This window comes from Bubalus kerabau, chromosome 11 (genome assembly GCF_029407905.1).
Source record: "Bubalus kerabau isolate K-KA32 ecotype Philippines breed swamp buffalo chromosome 11, PCC_UOA_SB_1v2, whole genome shotgun sequence".
NCBI classification, from domain to species: Eukaryota; Metazoa; Chordata; class Mammalia; order Artiodactyla; family Bovidae; genus Bubalus; species Bubalus kerabau.
Window position 1 is genome coordinate 32,610,771 of NC_073634.1, and position 16,522 is coordinate 32,627,292.

Below are 16,522 nucleotides of genomic sequence, written 5' to 3' on the forward strand. Positions count from 1 at the left end.
GAAGGCCCAAGTTTGCCTTATTGGGCTGTGTGATCTGGTTGCATCCCTTAACTCAGTTTTATTTGTTAAAATCTAGAGTATAAACAAGCCAGAGAAATCTTTTCTGGAGCAGTAAGTGCCCGAATTATTCTTTTTGTACATACAGGCTGTGACTTGTTCACAATACAAGTTTGGTAGCAATCATGTTCCCACTAATTTGGCATTTGCTACAGTGAATATATCTACTACCAACTCCCTCGCAACTATCTTGACATTCTATAGAGTTTGTTGTTTTTCTCTTTATTTTCATCTTTTAAAAGCTGATTTTTTATTTTTTTACTTCAAGATCTTTTAATCCTGTGACTCTTAGCTAGGGGCTATCCCCCTCCCCCGCCCTGCCTCCTCTGGGACATTTAGCAGTGTCTGGAGACGTCTTTGAATTGCTAATCTGGGAAGAGGGTAGTGGGTAAAATTCAGGGATGCTGTTAAACTGCACAGAATAACAACACCTCACAACAGAGGGGTTCAGTTCAGTTCAGTTCAGTCGCTCAGTTGTGTCCGACTCTTTGCGACCCCATGAATAGCAGCATGCCAGGCCTCCCTGTCCATCACCAACTCCTGGAGTTCACTCAAACCCACGTCCATCGAGTACAGAGGGGTTATCCAGCTTAAATGTCAACATCACCAAGGTTGTGAAGTCTTGCTTTAATATCTGTTGTCATTATATGGCTACTCCAGAAGCAGTGTATTTTTTCCTTTATATGACATGGTAGATGAACATGATGATGCAGAAATTGTAAATGTTGATGGAGAGATCAGAAAAAAGAAATTTAGAAAACTCATTTGATTCCTTTTCCTGTTTGTGTGTAATTTGAGGATTAAAGGAAAATGGTTATTCATCTGATAATGTTCTAAACCTAGGATCATTGGCTGTGCCCACGGCCTACCTTTTGAAGTTTACCTTTTAGCTGTTATTAATACTTCAATACTATCTACAATATAGTTTTTCAGACTGTATATTGTGACCCACTGGTAGGTTGTGAAATTAGTGTAGCAGGTGATAAACAGCATTTTTGAAAAGTTAAATACAAAATAAAAGAGTGCACCACATCTAGTAAGAGTAGGTTTTGTCTTGTGAAACCTATTTTAATTATATGTTGTCAGGGAGGAAGATTCCTTTTTCCTAATTCTTCCTAAATAATTATTCTCTTTCCTAATTTCCTACTCTCCTAATTCTTCGGCTGTGACCTTATGAATTAGACTGACAAAAGACAGATTAATAAGAAAACAAACAGAAGTTTATGCTTACACTTGGGAGCACTCAAGGATGAGTAACTCTAGGGTTAGCTAGAACTTGGGCTTATATAGCACCTTAGCAAAGGAACAATAAATTTTCAAAGAAGTGACAAGACAAAGGAAAAGGACTTTGAGTTTCTAGGGCTACAAACTGGGAAGGTAAATGTATGGGAAGCTAATGGTCAATAAAAGATAGTTGGTAGGGTTATGTAGGTTCCTCTGGTGCCATCGCCACGGTGACAAGGGTCTAAATTTGAGTTTAATTGTTGTCCTTCCTGGGAAAGAAGAAGTGTCAGGGAGGGGCACCTGTGTAAATCCATGTCCTGCTTTTGGGCATATAAGAACAGGCAAAGAGCTTCTTTGTTTTTGCTTCTTCTCAGTTGTTCTTAACTTAAAATAGTCCTTACGGACCAAAGTAGTCCTTACAGACACTAGCATGGCATGTTTTGAGGTAGCGTGTTTTGCCCACTACAGCATCTGTGCATGGGTGTTCTGGGTCATGGTGTAAAAGTATATTTCTGGCTGTGGATTACAGGGAAAAAAATGGAAAGCCACAAACTCCAATTAATTATAAAAGCAATATTAGCTGCATGTTTTATAGTTCTGGAAACTAAGATTTAATTTATTGATTTTGGGAAGCAGTAAACTTAGTTCAGTTTTTAATTAGAAAATCTTGGCTTTGTACTGTCATATGGTAACTTTAGACTGCATTTTGAATTTATAAGATTTTCTGATAAATTGGCAGCATTCTTGAATTGTAATTGTGTTTCATTAAAGATCATTGTTTACATGTGCAGTAATGTGTCAATATCAATGGAGTCCCAATAATGAGATTTGGATATTAACTGATTAGATACTGCTTATATCACAGTGTCATGGAACTTTTCCATCGTCTACAAAAAGCTAACATTTCAAAATAAATTCAGACTTCTTGCATAGAGTTTTTGAGTTGAGACACACACCTAGTTGACAAATTTTAATTTCATATTAAAGATTAATCCTTAAGATTAAAATATTAAAGATGAATTCAAATGTAATTTATTAGAATTAAATAAAATGTTAAAGATTAAGTAATATACAACTAAACCAAAATATTAAAAGATTAATTATAATATTTATTTTAGATTAAATTTGGTAGAAGCGTTTGTAGAAGATGCAGAATTGAGGCAGAATTTACAAGAAGATTTACTTCGTCGATTTCCAGATCTTAACCGACTTGCCAAGAAATTTCAAAGACAAGCGGCAAATTTACAAGATTGTTACCGACTCTATCAGGGTATAAATCAACTCCCTAATGTTATTCAGGCTTTGGAAAAATATGAAGGTAAAAAATTATTTTGTTTTTGTTTTCCTTCACTCCAGATATACTTAGCAAATGTGCTGTCCTTTTTAAAGTTGGTTCTGGTAACTCCTCTTTAAGTTTTCCTAATAATAGGTTGGTATTGCCCTCTGGCTACATTGCAGAAGCCAGAAGTTGTGAGACAGTTTAGAATTTTTGTTTTTTAGAAATGAATATTAGGATTGCGAGGTTTATTAATAGGTCTCTTACACTAACAGGGGTGGCTAATCAGGATTTGATTGATGAAGATGATTAACAAGACCAAAAATAACAGTGCTTATGAATGTTTGGTTTCTTACAGGGAAAGGATGCAGTCTGGCAGCCACACTAGAGTAAGGATAATGTGTCAGAGCCAGAAGCTGTCAGAGCAGTGGGGCCAGGGAGCTTAGGTTCTGGTACCTATGGAAAGGTCCTTGATGAGGTGCACCTTCTCAGATCAGGGACCACTAATGTAAGGAGAACACCCTGGAACCAGGGAGCTTTAAACAGTTTTGTTGGACTTTTTAATATTTTGCTGGTCTTGTGGAAGGTTTCCTGTTCTGATTCCACAGCAGAGCCCTCTTGGGGCCTCACTAAGACCAGGTACAAATCATCAATCACAATGCTACTAAGCTGAATGAATCACCTTGAATCTCCTTGGACTGCTGCTGCTGCTGCTAAGTCGCTTCAGTCGTGTCTGACTCTGTGCGACCCCATAGACGGCAGCCCATCAGGCTCCCCTGTCCCTGGGATTCTCCAGGCAAGAACACTGGAGTGGGTTGCCATTTCCTTCTCCAATGCATGAAAGTGAAAAGTGAAAGTGAAGTCGCTCAGTCGTGTCCGACTCTTCATGACCCCATGGACTGCAGGCTTCTCCGTCCATGGGACTTTCCAGGCAAGAGTACTAGAGTGGCCATGTCTTGGCTGCTGTAAATAATGCTGCAGTGCACGCGGGAGTGCAGATATTTCTTAAATATAATGATTTAGTTTTCTTTAAATATATACCTAGAACTGAAATTGCTGAATCCTTCTATTTTTTTGCCTTCCCCTTAAGTGTAACCACCCCTGAACCCAGTTCTATTTTTGACCCTCTTTTCACTCAGTACCTGAAACTTTAAAGCTGGGATTCTTGAATGCATTCTTGAAAGTATCCTGATATTTCATGCAAAACTTTATGTATATGTATTTTGAGGGGGAGGGAGTATCTGTAATTTTCATCAGATATTCAAAAGCATATGTAGCCCCCCCCTCAAAAAAATGTAAGAAATACTGATTTGCACATTATTTGGGGACTCTTTCTCATTCCTTGGTATGTGCACAGAAGTTAGAAATTTGACTTGAAAGTGGCACTCTTTAACAACCTTCCTGCATATGTGTAGCTTAATGCAACTGAACAACAACAATAAAATGTACTTGAGGGTTTTCAACAAGTCGGTTATGAGATCATAACATTATGAAAATTTAATGCTTCATATTGTCAGTTTGTTAACTGATGTCCAGTTAAAATATTTGAAATCACCCAGCATAGAAAGTATTAGAGGAGGAAGACGGTTCCAAGTTTTGTGATGGCTAAGAGCTACGCTTTTCTCTTTCTATAATATGGAATGTTGGAGAATTTAGGCGTATCCTAGTCACTGAGAGACTAACTGACCTGTCTGGAGTTTATTTTAATTGAAGTATAGTTGATTTACAATATTGTGTTAGTTTCAGATGTACAGCATAGTGATTCAATATTTTTATAGACTATACTCCATTTAAGTTTATTGTAGAATATTGGCTATATTCCTCTGCTGTACAGATTATCCTTATAGCTTACTTATTTTACCTATTGTAGTTTGTGCCTCTTAATTTCCTATCCTTCAATTGCCTCTCCTCATTCTCCCTGCTGGTTGAGCGACTGAACAACAGCATGTAGAGAACAGTGTTCTCTGTATCTGAGTCTGTTTCTTTTTTGTTATATTCGTTCTATTTTTTGGATTCTACATATGAGTAATAACATACAGTAGTTGGCTTTCTCTGACTTCTGTTTTGTTGTTGTTAAATATGTTTATTTGGCTGCATCAGGTCTTGGTTGCAGCGTACGGGATCTTTGCTGTGTCAAGAGGATCTTTTGATGCTCAGTGGCATGTGGGTTTAGTTCTCTGATCATAGTATTTTTCACAGTGGCTATACCAGTTTACATTCCCACAATACAAGGATTCCCTTTTCTCTACAGCCTCACCAACAATTTCTTATTTGTGGTCTTTTTGATGATAGCCATTCTGACAGGTGTGAGGTGATGTCTCATTGTGGTTTTGATTTGCATTTTTCTGATGATTAGCAGTGTTGAGCATCCTTTCATGTGCCTCTCTTGAGTTTTTTAAAAAACACAGTAGAATGGCATTTTGCAGAGATAGCTTGTTAGCCTACTGATTTCATGGAGAAAGCCAAAACAGGCTGATTTATGAGGAAAAATCAAATATGCTCTTTAAAAGTAAAATCATTAAAAGTTTTAAAAAGATATATTTGTATATTACTAGAAATTGAGTATGTTCTGCCATCGTGTGATGTTTTAGTTTTGACTAACTCTAGGTTTAATGTTATTTTAATGTTATTCCTGGAGAAAATGAAAATAAACTCAGAGACAGCAGAGGGCAGCAACAGTTTAGAAAGTAGATTTGCATTGAGTGATGAAAGCTCTACTCTAAATTATCTTCCTCCTCTTTAAAAAAGAAAAGGCTATTTTAAAAGTATACTTGGCCTCCGTTATTCCTCGTATCTTTTAAAATTAAAAAGTTGAGGTACACATTTACAACATGGATGGATCCAGAGATTATCATACTAAATAAAGTCAGAAGAGAAAGACAAATACCTTATGATATCATTTATATATGGAATCTAAAGTACGACACAAATGATCATAGCTGGGAAACAGAAGCAGGCTCATAGACAACAGGCCTGGGGTTGCCAGGAGGGGGAGGGGGAGGGAAGGATCGGGCGTTTGGGGATAGCAGATGCAAAGTATATATGGAACAGATAAAAAACAAGATCCTACTGTACAGTACAGGGAAGTATATTCAGTATCTTGTGGTAAACCAGAATGCAAAGGGATGTGAAAAAATATGTATAACTGAGCCATTTGGTTGTATAACAGAAATTAGCACAATACTCTAAATCAACTAAACTTGAATAAAATTTTTTTAAAAAGCTGAGGCACAACCTAAAACTGGTATTCTGCATTTGGAGCAAATTTCTGACAGTGCTTAAAACAACTGTAAGTATCAAGATTACTTTGTTGATGAACTTTATTGTAACAGCTATCATACTGAGGTATGTGACCCTTCCCCCATCCATGTCCAAATTAAAAACCTTACATGTGCTATTTTCTTTCCCCTGGTCTGTACGTCCTCCTCAGTGAACCCATAGTAATCTTTTCTTAGCCTGTCTGGTCGTGTCATTTCTTCCCTTTTGGTTCTGAACACGTTACTTTGCTCCCTGTAGCCTTCCAGAAGCAGCCCCCGTGCCTGCGCCTGGCCTGGCTGCTGTTTCTCAGTCAGGCTCCCTCATTCTCCCTGACATCACAGCTCTGCTCACTGGATTGTTTCTCCAGACTGCTCTGGTGACACATGCTTTTCTGCACGTTTTTACTTTGTCTTTATTGCACTTTACTACCTTGTCTATGTGATGGACGCCACTAATATTTAAGATTGAGCTCAAGCCTCACTCTTTCTATGAAGCCTCCTCTGCCCTCCTCATTTTTCTGATTTCCATAGCACCTTCTGCTTATCTCCATTGCTTTTTAACCCTAAATGACATAGTTCAGTTCAGTTGCTCATTTGTGTCTGACTCATGGCGACCCCATGGACTGCAGCACGCCAGGCCTCCCTGTCCATCACCAACTCCCGGAGTTTACTCAAACTCATGTCCATTGAGTCAGTGATGCCACCCAACCATCTCATCCTCTGTCATCCCCTTCTCCCGCCTTCAATCTTTCCCAGCATCAGTTCTTCGCATCAGGTAGCCAAAGTATTGGAATTTCAGCTTCAGCATCAGTCCTTCCAATGAATATTCAGGACTGATCTCTTTGCTGTCCACGGAACTCTCAAGAATCTTCTCCAACACCACAGCTCAAAAGCATCAATTCTTCATGCTCAGCTTTCTTTATAGTCCAACTCTCACATCCATACATGACTATTGGACAAACCATAACTTTGACTAGATGGACCTTTGTTGGCAAAGTAATGTCTCTGCTTTTTAATATGCTGTCTAGGTTGGTCATGGCTTTTCTTCCAAGGAGCAAGCGTCTTTAATTTCGTGGCTGCAGTCACCATCTGCAGTGATTTTGGGGCCCAAGAAAATAAAGTCTCACTGTTTCCATTTTTTCCCCATCTATTTGCGATGAAGTGATGGGACCAGATTCCATGATCTTAGTTTTCTGAATGTTGAGTTTTAAGCCAGCTTTTTCACTCTCCTCTTTCACCTTCATCAAGAGGCTCTTTAGTCCCTCCTCACTTTCTGGCACAAAGGTGGTGTCATCTGTGTATCTGAGGTTATTGATATTTCTCCCAGAAATCTTGATTCCAGTTTATGGTTCATCCAGCTCAGCATTCCTCATGAGGTGCTCTGCGTATAAGTTAAATAAGCAGGGTGACGATACACAGCCTTGACATAATCCTTTCCCAGTTTGGAACCAGTCTATTGTTCCATGTCCAGTTCTAACTGTTGTTTCTTGACCTGCATACAGATTTCTCAGGAGGCATATTAAGTTAGTTTAATAATAATCCCTCCTTTTAACCTGATTGCTTAGCTTCCTTCTAAATGGGAGATAAGAATATGAAAGCAATTTATTTGGCATTTCTGAAAAGGAATCTGGTTTACTAATGTAGCACTTTTTAAACCTTAGGCTTATATAAAGCTATAGTTTAAGATCTGGCTGGTTTTTGTGTTTTGGAGATATTTTCTTTAAATGTGGTTTTTATCAGTTTTTCAAAGCAAGGTAAACTCTGTGGTAATTATTCTACCATCCAGAGGTAAAAATTATTAATATTTTGGTATATGTTGTTTCATTCTTTAAACAAAATTATAGAAGGTTAGTTCTGTTTAACACGTGCTTTGACAGTGAAGAATGGTTCTAATGTAGTTCATGTATTAGGGAATAATGGAGCATAATGTGAATTTTATGTTGCTTATATACATTTTTGTCTATGGGAAACACTAGGTGAATGCAAAAAATTGCACCCAGCTGAACTGAGCAGTGTAGGAATACACAGAACGTACACTCACACACACTTGCACCCCTCAGACGTCTGTGACCTCAGTTCCCCATATGTGTCGTGAGCCACACTTTTTCGTGTCTGGTGTTACAACTTTGCACTCCAGTTTAGATGCCTCACCATTTCACAGTAACTCACGAGCTGCAGCCTTTTGAAGTCCATCTCAAGAAGCAGACTTTGTCTTTTGTGAGGTGAAATGCATTATTTATTGTAGTATTTATATAGTTCCTATCAAAACTGTACAATTGTTCCTATCATTAAGAAAAAAATTTTTTAATGTATTTTTTCTCTATTTCTTTATGGAAATATAGTTGACTTACCCAGTTAGTGTCAGAGAAAATCACTTGGTACGGCGGGAACCTCCACACAGTTGGTGACCAGAAATGAACTGGTGTGTGTAAAGGAGACAGAGGAGGAAGACTCACAGATGGGAAGGAAAACGGGGAAAACTGAGTTTTCCTTTACAGTCGTAACCCCTTATTTTTTCCTTCCTCTCACACATCAATTTCTATAGCAATTTTCTCATCTTATCTTTTATTAGAGGATAATTTAAATGTCTTCTTTCTTGTCTTCCCATTGCTGCTTAGATCACTACCTTGACTATCTTCAGTCTTATCTTCAATGATAAAAGCTTTCACGTTCTTGAGTCAATATTCATATTATCTCTGCATTTCTGTTCTTTCAGTCACCAAAATACACTACCTGATCACCATAATAAAAAGCAAACAATGTTGGTGAGGATGCAGAGAAATTTTCTTGTAGACCTTGTGACTAAAACTATAAATCAGTAAAGCCTTCCTGGAAAAATAACTTGTCAAGGTATAATTATTTGCTATTCAAATGCAGACAAGAGGGCAAAAGTCTAGAGGGATAAAAAAAATTAACAGAGGTTTTTCTTCTAGAGTTAGATTGGAAGTTGACATTTTTACATTATTACTTTTATTATTTAAAAAAATGCAGAGCCTAGTCCAAAAATAGTTTCAGGAATTTACTAATAGAAAAACAAAACACCAGAGGTGGGGTGGGGGGAATACCAGAGAGATACTCAAACCTTTAAGTTTATGCATAATAATTTCCTAGAACTTTAATAGTAGATGTTAGCTAAATATAATTTATACATTATAAATATTTTAAAATAATAAAAATTAACTTTTAATATTTATAATATCAAACAGTAGAGGTTAACTTACAGCAACTGACAGTTGGTACTATTTTTACTATTGTAAAATTGGTACTATTTTTTTAATTAGGTGTACAATTAGTACATTTTTATCCCACCAATATATTGTTACACTTTTTCATATAGCCAGTTTTGTTATAATGTGACATATGCATCCCTATGCAAAACTTTAATTAAAACCAGTTTACAAGATAAAAGAGGTCAAGATGCAACACTCAGAAACTTCATTAGTGACACTCTGGTCATCAAATGTGTGGAGGTTCCCCCCCGCCCCCCCCAACACCAAGTAACTTCTGTGACACTGATTGACTACAATTAACTACAATTTGACTCAATCCTGACACAATCCCCTAGAGATAGCATCAGATCCCACAGGTTAAGGGCTCAATCCCACAAGACAGCCTCCAACCTTTCCACCCAGTCTAAAACCCATGTATCACCTGTGCTTCTGACCAACTGGTCCCAGTGACCACCCCTCCCTTGGGGGTTAATTTGCTTGAGCAGCTCACAGAACTCAGGGAAACACTTGGTTATATGTACTGATAAAGGATGCAGATGAACAGCCAAATGAAGAGATATGACAAGTCTGGGAGGTTCCTAAACATAGGCGCTTGTCCTTTGAGGTGGGAACATGTCATTCTGGTATAGATGTGTTTGCCCACCTGAAAGTTCTCTGACCCCTTCCCCCCACTATTGGGATTTGGGAGGCCTCCTCATGTAGCCACAATCAATTATTAACTCCATTTCCAGCTGCTCTCCTTTCCTTGGATGACAGGAGTTGGGATTAGAGCTAAACATTCCAAACTCCTAATCATGGCTTGGTCTTTCTGGTGAGCAGCCCACCTCAGGTCACCTTATTAGAATATGAGATGCTCCTATTGCTCTTCTCACTAGGAAATTACAAGGGTTTTAGGAACTCTACCAGGAACCAGGGGCAGAGTCCAGCATATATTTTCTGTTACAGAGACTAGCACAGTGTAAAATGATACTCATAACTAATCAGTGAAATCAGAAGAGAAAGTCTGCATAGGAAAGAAAATTACTATTTTGTCAAAATGACAGTAGTAATAAAGGGAAACAAGGTATGTTGTCAGAGAAAGTATTACTTGCAAATAAAGGAATGGGGACAGGTGGCTGTGATTAGCAAAGGGATTGACATGACCAGAGGATCTGAAAAATAAGAGAGGGCAAGGGTGATGAGGGAGGAAAAGAGGTCAAAAATGTCTTGTGATAAACCATAATGGGAAAGAATATGAGGAAAAGTATATATATGTATGACTGAGTCACTTTGCTGTCCAGCAGAAATTAAACAAAAACTAATAGGGTGACTGTTGGCAGTGAAGGAATAACAGAGATGCCCTTGTGTTGAAGGCTGTTCCTCACAGTGATTGAATTATTTTGTTTACTGTGATTCACTGCACTTCAGCTCTTGGTTTCTTTACTAATTTGGTAATATTTTGACTCCAACCTCATATTTGTGTGAATACTGTAAACTTTAATTAGCAGCATCTTGCCAACCTTTTTTCCACTTACATGAATTTTTAAATCCATTTCATAAATATATTTAAGGGTGAGATAAAGTTTAATTGTACGTAATAAAACTTCTAGCCTGGAATTAAAAACACGAGAAAACTATGTTAAATTAGTCATGGGAAGGTGGGGATAGAATAAATTTTTAAATCTTTATTAGTTGAAACTCATGTCTTTTTATTACCATATACCAAAATATTTACTGGAACAAGAATGCTAAACTAACTTTATTATTATTTTTCTTAATTTATTTAATTGTCTTTTTGGCTGATCTTTGTTTCTGTCGCTGGGCTTTCTCTAGTTGCTGCGAGTGGGGGCTACTCTTCATGGCCATGCAGTGGGCTTCTCGTGAGTGGCTTCCCCTGTTGCTGAGCATAGGCTCGAGGTGTGGAGGCGTCAGTGCTTGTAGCACGTGGGCTCAGTGGTCACGGCACGCGGACCTAGTTGCTCCACAGCACGTGGGATCTTCCAGGAAAGGGATTGAACCCATGTTCCCTGTGTTGGCAGGTAGATTCGTATCCACTGGACCAGCAGGGAAGTCCCTAATACTAACTTTATAATTAATTTAGACTTTAGGTTGGTTTTTCTGGTCTTAAACTATTTTGGAAAGTCTGACTGAGCAGATCTATGACCAGTGGCAGGTCTTGGACCTGAGTTAGTGTCAGGAGGACACGTGTAAAGAAGCATCTCATATGTTATCCAGAACTTCCCTATAGTTCATTTTGATTTTAGTGTTACTTACTCATTTAACTTGATTAGAACATCTTAGTGTCTTTTTCTTGATCATTTTGCCAGCCATTTCCAGTTATTTCTTAGTTATATTAAATAAGACGTAAATGATTTGAGAAATATGTTTACCAATAATTTTGGTGCAACTGCAGCCAATTTACCTAGCAGCCTCAACTTTGCCACACGCTGATCTAGGAAAGTCTTCTTGTGGTGGTAAGTTGGGGGCCTGTGGTGTAGTTGCCATCTGCCTGTAGTGGATAAGACCAGGCAGGTGACAGATAAATAGTGCAGAATGATGGGCTGATCAGCTGATGAGCTGGGGAAGTCATGGTCTGACTAAAGTGGACCACTGGTAGTCAGACCACTGATTATCACTGAATGCGAATTCTGACTGAGGATTTCCCATAAAGGCCCATGTTTCAGTGTCTACTGTGAATTCTCCTCTCTAAACTCTCCTTTGGTGTTCTCTCTGTAAAATGGCCCCAGTCATCTGCCCAGTAGCCTAAGCCTTGGGAATCAGCCTTGCCTCTTGCCCCTCTCTTCTTGCATTCACTCAGTTACCAGGTCCTGTTGGTATCGCATCATATGTATTCTTCACCTCAGACACCTTTCCATCCCACTGCCAGCTCCCTAGCCCAGGCTGTAATCCTTTCTTATCTGAGCTACTGTCAGCCTCCTAATGTTTTGCTGTCTTTTGCCTTAACTCTTTAATCCATTATCTGCTTCAGCCAGTTGTCTTTCTTAATATGTAAATATATTTATATGTAAAAGTATAAATGTCATTAGCCCTTCAGGGGTTTTTCACTGCCTTTAGGATTAGAGTATGAGCTGGTTTGAAAGGCCCCTCATAGATAGGCTCTGCCTATCTCTGTCTTTGCTTTCTCTGCTAGTACTCATTGCCAGTGTTTCTTACACTTTTTGACTTTGACTCAAAGTAAGATTGGAGAAGGAAATGGCAACCCACTCCAGTATTCTTGCTTGGGAAATCCCATGGACAGAGGAGCCTGGTGGGCTACAGTCCATGGGGTTGCAAAGAGTTGGACACAACTGAGCAACTAACACTTCCACTTTTCACAGTAAGATACACGTTTTCATTTGACTCAGTGCACTCCCGTGGGTGCGTCTATGCGCTGTTAAGAAACAAAATTCAACTGAGTAAATTTTAAAGATCTTACTGGCTTTATTCAACAATTCAGAAACGGGGCAGGAGATAGAAAAGACCTCTATCTGACAAAATGAACGACTTTCATAGGCAGAAGGGAGCAGAAACAAGTTAATTTTGACAAAACAGCTAGCTGGTTATGGTAAGGTTTCTTTCTTTTAGGGAGATTGTAGGGGCCTATCAATCAAGCACATTATCTAACTGGTGCTGATCAGGTGATTCCCGATTGACTGGCTTAAAATTCCGTTTCTGGGAGAGACAAAACTATAATTAAGGTAAACCTTGATTTGATGACCTGGGACTTAGTATAAGCAGCTCCATTTGGGGCCTGTTGTCTTGTTTTTAACAACACAGACACTGTATGCAGTGTCTATAAAAACTGAAATTATTATGTAATAAATAGTATTAACTGAAATAATATATAAAGCTTGAAACAAATACAATGTACTTTGACTTTTTTTTTTCCTGTCAAAAATTCTAAGATTTTTAAATTTTATGTTGGAGAAAGGTCTGCAGTTTGAAAACACAAATTGCATTTGTTTTTTGTCCATTCATGTGAACTTGAACATCCTCTGGACCTCACATATACTGCACAATCATCAGCCTTTGTGCTATTCCTTTAGATTCAGACATTTTCCCCTTCCCGTCTCACTTGGCTTTGTTCTCTTCATCTTTTTTTTTTTAATGTACTTTAAACCTTTTTTTAAAATATAAGTTTTTTGCTTTTGGCTGTGCTAGGTCTTCGTTGCTGTGGTGGCGTCTTTTCTCTAGTTGTGGCAATGGGGCCTACTCTTCATTTTGGTGCATGGCTTCTCATATTGTGCAGAACGGCCTCTAGAACGAGAGGTCTTCAGTAGTTTCTGCTCCTTGGGCTCTAGAGCACAGGCTCAGTAGTTGTGGCACACAGGCTTAGTTGCTCCCTGTCATGTGGGCTCCTCCCAGATCAGGGATCGAACCTGTGTATCTCCTGCATTGGCAGGTGGACTCTTTTATCACTGAACCGCCAGGGAAGCCCTGTTCTCTTCATCTTTGATTTTCACCTTTACAGTCATTTCTTTGGCTAAGCCGACCTTGTTCCTACCTTTGGGTACACTCCTGTCCTGGTTTTGTTTCCAAGACCTTCCTGTATTTCCCTGTTGTTGTTATCCTTGCTTGTCTTCCTTTGTAATGAGTTTATCAGAAAAGTACCAACATTTTATTTTGGGGCAATGCACATGTCAAAGTAGTTTTCATTAGTGTTTTTGCCAGTAGAAAATTAACTTTTTTTTGTTTTGGCCATGCCATCTGACTTATGAGATCCTTGATCCTGGACAGGGATTGACCCAGGCCCTGGGTTCAATGAAAGCCCTGAGTCTAACCACTGAAGCCCCAGGGAAGTCCCCTGAAAATTAACTTCTCTAAAGGATTGTTTCCTTAGTATTTCTCTCAGTCAGTGGCGTGAACATAGGCGAGATGGAGAAAAGTCCCAGAACTGGTGTTAATACACCAGTTAAGGTTTAGATTTAGAAGCTGGCTTGGGTATGATTCCAGAGTACATCTTAATGAACCAGTTTCTCTTGATAAACTTAGGAGCTTTCAGTCTATCCTGAAATTTGTTCTAATTTTTATCATAGTAAATGATAAAATGTTTGATAGAGATTAAATTATGCTTTGTTTGGGTTGTTACAGAAATGTAAGTATTTAGGCTTATTGACCTAAACATTGCAGCAGTTTCTTTTTCTTTTTTTTTTTTTTTTTTACTTTTTCCTTCTATTTTATTTTTAAATTTTCAATAAGAGCAGTTATTACATCTGTAAGGGGAAATTTTTTTCTTAAATTAAAAAAAGATGGTGAGCTTGCCTAAAGAGAGCAAATAGATTGCTATGTGGATGCCAAAAAATTACTACTAGTTACACACAATTCTCATTTTCATCAAAACTAATCAGTCAGTTTCTACTTATACTTCTACCAGAAGCCTATTTATTTATTTATTTATTTTTAATTTTATTTTATTTTTAAACTTTACATAATTGTATTGGTTTTGCCAAATATCAAAATGAATCTGCCACAGGTATACATGTGTTCCCCATCCTGAACCCTCCTCCCTCCTTCCTCCCCATACCCTCCCTCTGGGTCGTCCCAGTGCACCAGCCCCAAGCATCCAGTATTGTGCATCGAACCTGGACTGGCAACTCGTTTCATACATGATATTTTACATGTTTCAATGCCATTCTCCCAAATCTTCCCACCCTCTCCCTCTCCCACAGAGTCCATAAGACTGTTCTATACATCAGTGTCTCTTTTGCTGTCTCGTACACAGGGTTACTGTTACCATCTTTCTAAATTCCATATGTATGTGTTAGTATACTGTATTGGTGTTTTTCTTTCTGGCTTACTTCACTCTGTATAATAGGCTCCAGTTTCATCCACCTCATTAGAACTGATTCAAATGTTTTCTTTTTAATGGCTGAGTAATTCTCCATTGTGTATATGTACCATAGCTTTCTTATCCATTCACCTGCTGATGGACATCTAGGTTGCTTCCATGTCCTGGCTATTATAAACAGTGCTGCGATGAACATTGGGGTACACGTGTCTCTTTCCCTTCTGGTTTCCTCAGTGTGTATGCCCAGCAGTGGGATTGCTGGATCATAAGGCAGTTCTATTCCCAGTTTTTTAAGGAATCTCCACACTGTTCTCCATAGTGGCTGTACTAGTTTGCATTCCCACCAACAGTGTAAGAGGGTTCCCTTTTCTCTGCACCCTCTCCAGCATTTATTACTTGTAGACTTTTGGATCGCAGCCATTCTGACTGGTGTGAAATGGTACTTCATAGTGGTTTTGATTTGCATTTCTCTGATAATGAGTGATGTTGAGCATCTTTTCATGTGTTTGTTAGCCATCTGTATGTCTTCTTTGGAGAAATGTCTATTTAGTTCTTTGGCCCACTTTTTGATTGGGTCATTTATTTTTCTGGAGTTGAGCTGTAGGAGTTGCTTGTGTATTTTTGAGATTAGTTGTTTGTCAGTTGCTTCATTTGCTATTATCTTCTCCCATTCTGAAGGCTGTCTTTTCACCTTGCTAATAGTTTCCTTTGATGTGCAGAAGCTTTTAAGGTTAATTAGGTCCCATTTGTTTATTTTTGCTTTTATTTCCAATATTCTGGGAGGTGGGTCATAGAGGATCCTGCTGTGATGTATGTCATAGAGTGTTTTGCCTATGTTCTCCTCTAGGAGTTTTATAGTTTCTGGTCTTACGTTTAGATCTTTAATCCATTTTGAGTTTATTTTTGTGTATGGTGTTAGAAAGTGTTCTAGTTTCATTCTTTTACAAGTGGTTGACCAGATTTCCCAGCACCACTTGTTAAAGAAATTGTCTTTAATCTATTGTATATTCTTGCCTCCTTTGTCAAAGATAAGGTGTCCATATGTGCGTGGATTTATCTCTGGGCTTTCTATTTTGTTCCATTGATCTATATTTCTGTCTTTGTGCCAGTACCATACTGTCTTGATAACTGTGGCTTTGTAGTAGAGCCTGAATCAGGTAAGTTGATTCCTCTAGTTCCATTCTTCTTTCTCAAGATCGCTTTGGCTATTCGAGGTTTTTTGTATTTCCATACAAATTGTGAAATTATTTGTTCTAGCTCTGTGAAGAATACTGTTGGTAGCTTGATAGGGATTGCATTGAATCTATAAATTGCTTTGGGTAGTATACTCATTTTCACTATATTGATTCTTCCAATCCATGAACATGATATATTTCTCCATCTGTTAGTGTCCTCTTTGATTTCTTTCACCAGTGTTTTATAGTTTTCTATATATAGGTCTTTAGTTTCTTTAGGTAGATATATTCCTAAGTATTTTATTCTTTCCGTTGCAATGGTGAATGGAATTGTTTCCTTAATTTCTCTGTTTTCTCATTGTTAGTGTATAGGAATGCAAGGGATTTCTGTGTGTTGATTTTATATCCTGCAACTTTACTATAGTCATTGATTAGTTCTAGTAATTTTCTGGTGGCATTGCAGCAGTTTCTGAGGCACACAACCACACTCTTCTAAAATTTTTCCTTGTGATGAGAACTCTTAGGATTTCAGTTCA

The 16,522-nt window shown here is 38.2% G+C and overlaps 1 protein-coding gene across 1 annotated transcript in view; it reads left to right on the top strand.

Annotated features, from left to right (window-relative positions):
- MSH2 (mutS homolog 2) overlaps window positions 1–16,522 on the top strand; it is a 90,268-nt gene that overhangs the window by 31,459 nt on the left and 42,287 nt on the right. The window contains exon 7 of the mRNA XM_055540026.1: window positions 2,400–2,599. Coding sequence (XP_055396001.1) covers window positions 2,400–2,599 — 200 coding nt within the window. The remainder of the gene's footprint in view (window positions 1–2,399; window positions 2,600–16,522) is intronic.